Source organism: Mobula birostris, unplaced genomic scaffold (genome assembly GCF_030028105.1).
Source record: "Mobula birostris isolate sMobBir1 unplaced genomic scaffold, sMobBir1.hap1 scaffold_1633, whole genome shotgun sequence".
NCBI lineage: Eukaryota > Metazoa > Chordata > Chondrichthyes > Myliobatiformes > Myliobatidae > Mobula > Mobula birostris.
The window spans coordinates 2,012-13,068 of NW_027274675.1; the positions used below are offsets into that span (position 1 = coordinate 2,012).

The 11,057-nt window shown below is 46.1% G+C and overlaps 1 protein-coding gene across 1 annotated transcript; it reads left to right on the top strand.

The window, feature by feature from the left end:
- Positions 1-1,345: 1,345 nt before the first annotated feature.
- Positions 1,346-11,055, top strand: LOC140192548 (uncharacterized). Its single transcript, XM_072250111.1, has 2 exons — positions 1,346-1,367; positions 9,121-11,055. The coding sequence occupies exon 2, from the start codon at positions 9,445-9,447 to the stop codon at positions 10,480-10,482; it is 1,038 nt and encodes a 345-aa protein (XP_072106212.1). The 5' UTR covers positions 1,346-1,367; positions 9,121-9,444; the 3' UTR covers positions 10,483-11,055.
- Positions 11,056-11,057: the final 2 nt, after the last annotated feature.

Consider the following 11,057-nt stretch of genomic DNA (forward strand, 5'->3'; position numbering starts at 1 on the left):
ACCTACTTCCAAGCAGCTTAAACCTATTCCTCCCTCATGTTAGCCATTTCTGCCCCGGGAAAAAAAGCCTCTGTCTATCCACACGGCCAATGTCTCTCATCATCCTATACACCTGCATGGATTTCCTTCATGCTTCTCTCTGGGCTGAATAAGACGATGAGCTCACTGTGGTTTGATGTCCTTCAGAGCTCTGGATGAGGTTGGTTAAACGCCTTCTTCCCCGCTCTTTTCAACGTTTTCTGTCATTTTCACTCATTTCAAAGGACTGTGTCTCAGACAATTGGGTTGTTGCAATGCGCCTCGAAAGTCTGACAGCAGACTAGGGAGTGAATCTTCGATGGTGCACAGTCCGAAACCAGCCTGAGTCAGGGCTTTGGGGCTCCAGAAAGAGATGGGGCCGAGAGTTTACAAGGAAGAGGAAGAAGAGGAATCAGACCAGCAGGATGTGGCTACAAATGAAAGACCAGAAACATTTTGAAACTGTTTGTTTGATTGAAAGAAAAGGTGGTGAATTTCTGCAAAATACTGGAGGAAATCAACAGATCAGGCCGCAAATGTGGAGAGGAACAAATAAACAACGTTCAGGCCAAGCCCCTTCAGCATGCATTGGCTGTGTACTCCTCTGCTTCGTTGCTGCCTGAACTGCAGGGTTCCTCCAGCATTTTATGTGTTTGTGTCCACATCTCCTGCAACAGCAGAATCTCTTGTGTTTCTTATCTGCATTTGTAAGAACTTCTACTTTGGCATTAAACACGCGGAAAGTGTAAGTGTATTGTTTTATGGGAGCTGCTTTCTGCGTTAAAAGAGCTGCTGAGTTTTCTACACAAAAAAAAACTGAGGTATGGACATGGAACCTGTGCTTGCAGAAACTTTTAATGGCACCATGATTACCCAGAAAGCTCTGCGCTGCAGTTTTCGCCGTCTCTGAAGCACCGATCAAATGCGCAGGCGTCAGGGTTGCGGCGGGTCCCGAATATCACGCATGCGCAGTACACAAAAGGCCTCGGTTATCGCTGCCGGTGAGTGTTTCTCTGGGCGACCGTTTTCACTACCGACTGAGGGGCAATTGCTGTGACTCCGGAAACTGTGGCCTGCAAACTCGGGACAGTCCTGCTCTCTTCCCTGTCTCTCATCCCCACGATCCCTGCACGGACCCCGGGGAGCTTCCGGCTGATGAGGGAATGGGAGCCGATGGATCTCTCAGACAAAGCTGAGCTCCAGCTGTCTGAATGCAATGATTAGGAACTCGGAGAAAGGGAACAAAATATTTTACATCAACTGTTGAGAAAATCACCTTTGTTCTGCCTCCAGTCACAAACAAGAGAAAATCTGCAGAGAGGGCACAGTTTTAAGGTGCTTGGAAGCAGGTACGAAGGAGATGTCAGGGGTGTTGTGTTCTTTATACGTACCGTGGGTTACTAATAACAAACATATTCTGACAGAATTGAACTTTTATTTGACAGCAACAAAACCACGTTTTACACCGCCATGCAACACACATCAAAGTTGCTGGTGAACGCAGCAGGCCAGGCAGCAGCTCTAGGAACAGGTACAGTCGACGTTTCGGGCCGAGACCCCCGAAATGTCGACTGCACCACTTCCTAAAGATGCTGCCTGGCCTGCTGCGTTCACCAGCAACTTTGATGTGCGTTGCTTGAATTTCCAGCATCTGCAGATTTCCTGTTGTCTGCCCGTGAGAACATGTTTTGACCCATTCTCTCTGGGTACGTAATGATACCAAATACCTTTGCCCTGGGCAACAAGCAGCTTTCACATCACAAACGTGCCAGACTCCAATGAGACAGACTACTGCCCTTCCCTTCATATTCATTGGCATTGCCATCAATGAGTTCACCACCGTCAGTCACCTGGGGGAGGGTTCAGGGGAAATATTTATGTACGATACAGAAACTGGTGTTACCTGTGTGTATTGTGGCGATGCAAAAATTGCTGGAGAATTTGCAAGTGGGAAGAAGTGGAGTGATATTTGGATATCTGAGTTTTTAAAGCATCATTTAACAAGCAAATCACGTATGGACAGTGTACAAAAGCTCTGGCGAGAAAATCCTTCATTACCCGCTGCAGGCCTGCTACATAGGTTGTGTGAGAGTGCGGATGAACTGAATCGAACCCAGAGGAGATCAAACTTTTTATTAACAGTGATTTGCTAGCTGTTAAAATGAATACCTCTCTATATAAAATTCAGTGTGCACATCTTATTGCCACTGGGTAAAAATTGGACAGCACAAGATATTTTTGCACACACTTGTCATTACAATTTAGAGGGGACATTGGTGGGAAGATGGGGAGACCTCCAGTGTCCCTGATGCCTTCACCTACAAGATGTGCATCCAGCTGCAGCTTGTAACCCTTCACTCTAAGGAGTTGGAGCTGGAAATGGATGAATTCTGGATCATCCGGGAGTTTGTGGGGGCGAGGTGGTGATAGCTATGACATGAAGAGAGGTGGGTTTCACCCAAGGTACAGGACATAGGAAACTGGGTGAGCGTCAGGAAGTGGAATGAGTTTAAATAGCCATCACAGAGTACGCTTGTGGCCATCCCACACAACAACAGGTGGACCACTTTAGATACTTTTGGGGGGGAGGGGGAAATTACCTGGCAGAAGAAAGTCAAAGCGGTGACAAGGGATTTGTTAGTTCGGGAATTAAAACTAGCAGAGGTCTAATATTCTAGTGGTAAGGCTGGCTTGTGCGAGTGTGGGGGGTCGGGGGTGTTGGTTAAACTAAAGTTGCAGGGGGGAGGTGGGAGGGAGAATGCTAGAACAGATAGTGGAGAGGGTGAATGGAATTGAATTGACTTCATTACTTAGATCCTTCATATACATGAGGAGTAGAGATCTTTATGTTACCTCTCCAGCTAAATGTGCAAGTTATAGTAATTTATAATAAATAGTTTGTACATAGGACAGTCAATATAACATAGAAATATAATTGTGTCAGCATGAATTAATCAGTCTGATGTCCTGCTGGACAAAGCTGTCCTGGAGCCTGTTGGTCCTTTTGCTGTGGTACAGTTTCCTGGATGGTAGCAGCAGGAGCAGTTTGTGTTTGTGGTGAATTGGGTCCCCAATATCATTTGGGCCCTTTTTACACACCTGTCTCTGTAAATGTCCTGAATAGTTGGAAGTTCACATCTACAGATGCGCTGGGCTGTCCGCACCACTCTCTGCAGAGTCTTGCGATTGAAGGAAGTAAAGGTCCCATACCAGGCAGTGATCCGGTCAGTCAGGATGCTCTCAATTGTGCCCCTGTAGAATGTTCTCAGGATTTGGGGGCCCACACTAAACTTCAATCATCTGAGGTGAAAGAGGCACTATTCTGCCTTTTTCACCACATGGCCAGTATGTACAGACCACATGAGTTCCTCGGTGACGTTTATGCCGAGGAACTTAAAGCTGTTCACCCTCTCAACCCCAGATCCATTGATGTCAATAGGGGTTAGCCTGTCTCCATTCCTCCTGTCGTCCACAATCAACTCCTTTGTTTTTTGTGACAATAAGAGAAAGTTTGTTTTCTTGCACCAGTCAGATGTTGTTCAGACCTCAGATAGAGTCAGCAATCAAATGGTTGAGCATGGTGCGATGAATGTGCTGAGCTGTGTATATCACAATGCAAGAAGCATCGTAGGAGAGCTAGATGAGCTCAGGACAGGGAATTATGATGTTGTAGCCATTACTGGGACTTGGTTGCACCCAACAGTCTGAGGGATTGAGAGGAACAAATTTGTAGAGAGATCGCAGACTATGCCAAGAAACAAAGGTTGATACAGTAAGTGATTTTAACTTTTCATATATTGACTGGGGCTCCCATACTGTAAAAGGACTAGCAGGGGTAGAGCTTGTCAAATGTGACCTTAGTCAGTCGGTAAAATTCCCGATGTAGAAGTGTGCAATAAGCTATTAGCAAATGGTCCAGAGCTAGTGACAGAAATTAGTGTAGGGGAACACTTTGTACCTGGTGATCATAATGCAATGAGATTCCAAGTAAATATGGAAACAGAGAGGTCTGGACCCCTCTTGAGATTCTAAATTGGAGAAAGGTATCTTTTTGAAAGGTGTACTTGGTAGCGGGAGTTCTTCAGAGGTGAATTTTGAGGGTGTAGAGTTTGTATGTGCCTTCCAAAATAAAAGTTGAAAGGTAACTGGTGCAGGGAACCTTGGTTTTCAAGTGATTTTGAGACTCCAGATATTTTGTTCCCCTAAATGCCTCAGACTGTTGGGTGCTAAGAAGACTCATTAATTACTACAGTATCATAATTCCACACCCTGAGCTCATCTGACTTTCTTTAGTTACCTTCTGTTGGTTTCTAAAAGCTCCCCAATGTTTTTTTTTCTATTATTTGCCTCTCGTTGGCTTTGGCTTCTCATTTCAGCCATGGTTGTGCCCTCCTGCCTTTACAATGCTTCCAATTCTTTGGGATGTGTCTATCACTCAGCTCCCGAATTGCTGCCAGAAACTCCAGCCATTGCTGCTCTGTTGTCATTCCTACCAGTCTCCCCTGACAATCAAATTTGCCCAGCTTCTCTGTCATAGAGACATGGAGAAGGTCAGTACAGAATGTTAGAGTGGATTTCTCCTTTTCCTGAATCTATAACAGCTCCTGCTTCCCTGAGGATGTCTGTTCCAAGGATCGTGCCCTCATTATTTGGACATACCCAAAAATACACTGGAAGCTGTACTCCCCCGATTTCTAGTATTTGCATCTCGCTTCTTTCTGTTTTTACTGTTTTTCCTCCTACACCCCTGATATAACTGGCCTGTCCGGTCGTTGGTAAGGGCAAGTCTGTTATCGCTACAGATGCCCCTGTGTCCACTAACATATTGCATTGCCGTCCCCCTAACAATGCCGTTATGTACATCCGTGAGTCACCAGCACTGGCCGTGAAGCCTGCTGCCACATCCTTCTCTGCCTTAAGAAGCGCTGTCACTAACTCCTTGATCTGATCAACAGTCAGACTGGTAGGGTGAGTGACTGGGTGTCTGCTGTCTCCTTCGCCTGGGTTTTCCCCCTCCCTTTTAGACACTGTCTCCAGCAATGTCCCGATAGGCCACAGCTGTAGCATATCAGCTCCTTCACTGCCTTATACCTGGTCCGGCAGTCCTTTACAAAGTGCCCTGGCTGCTGGCAAGCAAAGCAAACCCTCCGGGATATCACAGCAGCTGCATCCACTATACCCACTTTACGATTTATCTTGCCTTTTCTTTGGTCAATCTCACTGGCTCACGAAACTATCTCAGAGTAGTTGGACCCTACCATTATACCTAAATCTAAAACTTCTTGGTGGGCTGAACTCAGCCCTTCCTTCAGCATTTTTAGGAAGACTGGGTCGTCCCTCCCTGGGTTATCCAACCCTGAATACTCTTCGTACACTCGGTATTTACGTTCTGCGCAATCCATGGCTGTCTCGTCAGCCTTTTGAATCACTGCCATTATCATTCCCCAGCTACTCTCGCCTCCCCCCAGGCGCTGCCTCACTTCCTCTTTAAAGGAGCGATATCTTTCTTCATTACTGCCACTCCCGGTAGTTACCCATGTACCATCCCGCACCCCCTGGGCCATCCTGTCCCACATATTCCTCGGGCACTTGGCTTTCACTAACACAGTATATCTTTAGGGTGCATCTGGTGAATTTCAACCATTTCCTCGAGTTTGCGCCAGAATTCTGAATTCCCACAGGCGACTTTAAGTGAGGGCAACTCGGACAAAATGCTCTGTTTCTCCCCAGGGGTGAAGGGCTTATGAATAGTTGTAATCAAGGTCAAGGGCTGGCTCGGATCATCAGGGTTCTCAGCCTGACGTTGCCTGACTTCAATAGGTGCCATTCTGGTAGACTTATCTGGGTAAAACCTCTCCCTGAGATATCTCCATACTAATTCCCACACTACGCAAAATATAAAACTGCAGAGTACGTATTCCACAATCTGCCACTTTTGAGTACCCGAACTCTTGATGCCTGCTGTATTCCCTTGCATCACACTTGCACACGCATACACTAAAATGCAGCTCCCCGAACGAGTATACACACCCCCACGCTGACGTCTCGAACCGTACCGTTGGTTACCACCTTTCGCAACTGGTGGTTCAACTCTCACCAAGTTAACATGCAAAGATTCCTCACTTACATAAACACACATGCACACGCACACACTACTTTAATATCTACCAGTCATTTCTCCACGTTCGTGATACCTCATGTTCCCGTGTGTCCACCGACTGAACAGATCCAAGTGTGAGTGTTATTTTAGAAAAATACTCACCAACTTAGACTGCTAGGAACGCTGGCCACACGACGGGTCACGAAGGTATCCCACTCCTGACACCAAATGTTGTAGAGTGGATGAAATCACTGGAGAGACAGAGTCACTGGTAGATACAAAGCAGCTTCTTTATTCGACACAACAAGGTACAGCAGGCATCTTACGGACGGAGACGCTTTCCGCAGAAAGGTCTGCTAGCTAAAATGTGGGCTCGATATTTATATGCTAAACACAAAGGCAATTGCTACTTAAAAAGTTACAGACAATGCTTCCTTTTGAAGTTACATACAAACATCACACCTTCGATTTCATCCTTTCCTTCTGACGCCAACATGTCTGTGTTGGTGTCCACAGCCTTTAGTTCAATCCACAATACATTTATTTGGCATTTTACGCGCTAACATAGAAGACAATTAATATTTATAATGTATAGATAAGACTGTCTTCAAAACTACAGCATCAGGCACCAGAAGCATCTGGTATTTACACCTTTTAGGAAGCCCATCGTGGTGGACTCAATCCACAGTCCTTTGTCAAACAGTTAAAATAGAAGTCTGGTGGCCAAAGTCATTTAAGTGTTAACAAATCATCTACCCAAAAAGAAATCCACTCTAACACAGAAACATGCCCACACTGGAAGATCAGAATGGTAATCTATATGAGGAGTCAAAATAGATAGGAGAGATTTTAAATAGTGTTTTTGCATCCGTATTTGCTCAGGAGATGGACACAGAGTCTATAGAAGTGAGGCAAAACAGTATCATCTTCATGGACCCTGTACAGATTATAGAGGTGGAGGTGTTTGCTGTCTCAAGGCAAATTAGCGTGGATAAATCCCCAGGGCCTGGCAAGTTGTTCCCTGGGACTCTGTGGAAGACACGTGCAGAAATTGTCAGGACCTAAACACAGATATTTAAATAACCCTCAGTGTCAGGTGAGGTACTGGAGGATTGGAGGACAGCCAATGTTGTTCTGCTGTTCAAGAAAAGCTCTAAAAATAAACTAGGAAATTATACGTTGGTGAGCTTGACATCAGTAGTGGGAAGGTTATTGGAACATATGTGCAGGAAGCAGATATATAAGTATTTGGATCAATGTGGACTGATTAAGAATAGACAGTGTGGCTTTGTGCATGGTAGGTCATGGCTAACCAATCTTATAGAGTTTCTCGAGGAAGTTATCAGGAAAGTGGATGAGGGCAAGGCAGTGGACGTTGTCTACATAGACTTTAGCAAGGCACTTAATGAAGTCTTATATGGGAGGTTGGTCAAGAAGGTTTAGTCACTCAGCATTCAAGATGAGATAGTAAATTTGATGAGACATTGGCTTTGGGAGAAGCCAGACTGTGGTAGAAGATGGTTGCCTCTCTGACTGGAAGCCTGTGACTAGTGGTGTGCCACAGGGATCGGTGCTGGATCTGTTGTTGCTTGTCATCTATATCAGTAATCTGGATGATAGTGTGGTTAACTGGATCAGCAAATTTGTGGATGACACCAAGGTTGGGGGTGTAGTGGACAGTGAGGAAGGCTATCATGGCTTGCAGTGTGATCTGGACCAGCTGGAAATATGGGTTGAGAAATGGAAAGTGGAATTTAATGCAGACAAGTGTGAGGTTTTTGATAGGACCTAGGTCTTACACAGTGAATGGATGGGCACTGAGGAGTGTTGTTGAAGAAAGGGATCTGGGAATACAGCTCTATAATTCACTGAAAATGGTGTCACAGGTAGATAGGGATGGAAAAAAGAAAAAAATTTTGGCGCATTGGCCTTCATAAACCAAAGTACTGAGTACAGGAGATGGATGTTTTGTTAACGTTGTACAAGACATTGGTGAGATCTAATTTGGAGTGCAGTTTTGGTCACCAACCTGCAGGAAAGATATAATAGAGGTTGAAAGAGTTCAGAGAAAATTCACAAGGATGTTGCCAGGTCTGGAGGACTTCGGTTATAAGGGGAGATTGAACAGGTCAGGACTTTAGAACATTCCAAGGAATAAAGGGAGATTTGATGGAGGTGTAACAAAATTATGAGGGGTATAGATAGGGTAAATGCAAGCTGGCTTTTACCACTGAGATGGGGTGGGACTACATCCACAGGCCATGGGTTAAGGGTGAAAGGTGAAACGTTAAGGGGAACATGAGGGGAAACTTCTTCACACAGATGGTCATCCAGGTGTGGAATGAGCAGAAAGCACAAGTGATGCATGCGAGCTCAATTTCAACATTTCAGAGGTTTGTATAAGTACCTGGATGGTAGGGATATGGGAGTAGAAAGTTTAAATAGTTCAGCACAGACTAGATGGGTCAAAGGGTCTGTTTCTGTGTTGTTCTTTTCTATGACTGAGACAAGAACCTTAAGTAATACTAACATTCACTCTAATTCCTTTTAACAGCCGTGCAGACCAACCATACATCTGAGTAGGAGATATTTACATGGCGTTAAAACTGTGGCACTTTAAGTTAACAGTAGATAAAAGAAAATCCCAGCTGCACGTTAACAAAGGCTATTTGTGTGAGAGTGTTTCAGTTACTGTGGGGCCAGGCACCCATGCAGCTCAGTGGGAACAGGGAATAATACCAGTGGAAGAGTCAAACTGAGCCAGGTCACAGATTGGAGATGGCAGAAATGCCCCATTCTTTAGAGACAGGAAGAGCATCAGAGAGTTTGATTGTCATTCCAGATACCAGCACTGTGCCCAGTTAGAAGATGATTTCTCGCTCCAACTTGGGTTGACCCTCACTGTAACAGTGTGATGTCAGATCACACCTTGGTGACTAAAGTGATCTCATCTGAAATGTTGTCCTACACCCATTGATGGATTTTGTAAATCTTTTTTACAGGTTAAAAATGACAAGGAATTTGTCTATGGGAATCTCGAACACAACACGCCAGTTTTGCTGTCTCTGTCCAGATATTTAAGAAGTGGAGCAAGGGATTCACTCGAACATCCTTCCTGCTCAGAAAGTGGGAATGGATTCAGACAGTCATCTCAACTGAAGGTACATCAGTAAGTTGACACTTGGACAAGGCCATTTGCCTGTTCTGTGTGTGAGAAGGGATTCAGTCGGTCTTCTCACTTGTAGACACACCAGTCAGTTAACACTGGGTAGAAGCTGGTTATCTGCTGAGTTTGTGGGGAAGGATTCACTCGGTCATCTAATCTAATGGCTCACCAGCGAGTGCACACCGGGGAGCGACCATTCACCTGCTCGGACTGTGGGAAGGGATTCACTTTTTCATCTAAACTGAAGGTACATCAAAGAGTTCACACTGGAGAGAGGCCGTTCACCTGCTCACAGTGCGGGAAGGGATTCACTCAGGCGTCTCACCTACTGATACATCAGGCAGTTCACACTGCAGAGAGGGATTTCACCTGCTCAAACTGTGGGAAGAGTTTCCTTCACTCTTCCACCCTACAGAGACACCGGTCAGTTCACACTGGGCAGAGGCCGTTCACCTGCACAGTCTGTGGGAAGACATTCACTCAGTCATCCCACCTACAGAGTCACCAGCGAGTTCACACTGGGGAGAAGCCATTCACCTGCTCAGAATGTGGGAAGGGATTCACTCAGTCAGCCCACCTACAGAGTCACCAGCGAGTTCACACTGGGGAGAAGCCGTTCACCTGCTCAGACTGTGGGAAGGGATTCACTCGGTCATCCAACCTACAGATGCACCAGCGAGTTCACACTGGGGAGAGACCGTTCACCTGCTCAGACTGTGGGAAAGGATTCCATCAATCATCCACCCTACAGAGACACCAGCAAGTTCACACTGGGGAGAAGCCATTCACCTGCTCAGACTGTGGAAAGGGATTCACTCGGTCATCCTCCCTATTGGAACACCAGTCAGATCACTCTGGGGAGAGGCCATTCACCTGCTCAGAATGTGGGAAAGGATTCACTTGCTCATCTAAACTGAAGGTACATCAGCGAGTTCACACTGGGGAGAGGCCGTTCACCTGCCATGAATGTGGGAAAGGATTCACTTCGTCATCTCATCTGAAGGTACACCAGCGAGTTCACACTGGGGAGAGGCCATTCACCTGCCGTGAATGTGGGAAGGGATTCCATCGATCATCCAATCTAGTGACACACCAGCAAGTTCACACTGGGGAGAGGCCGTTCACCTGCTGTGAATGTGGGAAAGCATTCACACGATCATCACATCTACTGAGACACCGGTCAGTTCACACTGGGTAGAGACCATTCCCCTGCTCAGTCTGTGGGAGGGGATTCCATCGATCATCCAACCTTCATAGACACCAGCAAGTTCACATTGGGGTTAGGCCATTCACCTGCCCAGACTGTGGGAAAGGGATTCACTCGATTATCCTCCCTATTGGCACACCAGTCAGTTCACACGGGAGAGGCCGTTCACCTGGTCAGAATGTGGGGAGGGATTCGCTCAGTCATCTCATCAGCTGAGACACCAGCGAGTTCACATTGGGTAGAGGCCGATCACCTGCTCAGACATGGGGAAGAGATTCTCTCAGCCATCTCCACTAAATGTGAATCATTTAGTTCACACTGGGGAGAGGCCGTTCACCTGCTGTGAATGTGGTAAGCGATTAACTCAGTAATGTAACCTTGTGATACAATACCGGGTTCACACTGGGGGAAAAAGTTTCAATGAGCTGCATGCTGGATATTTGTCCATCACCGTTGCTGAATGCAATTTTGAGAGTGACTGTCGGTGCTGAACTCTGCAATTATTGCTGCTGCTCACCACACCCAGTTCTGCACCCTGGTCACTGGGCATGGGAGGAGTTTCTTCT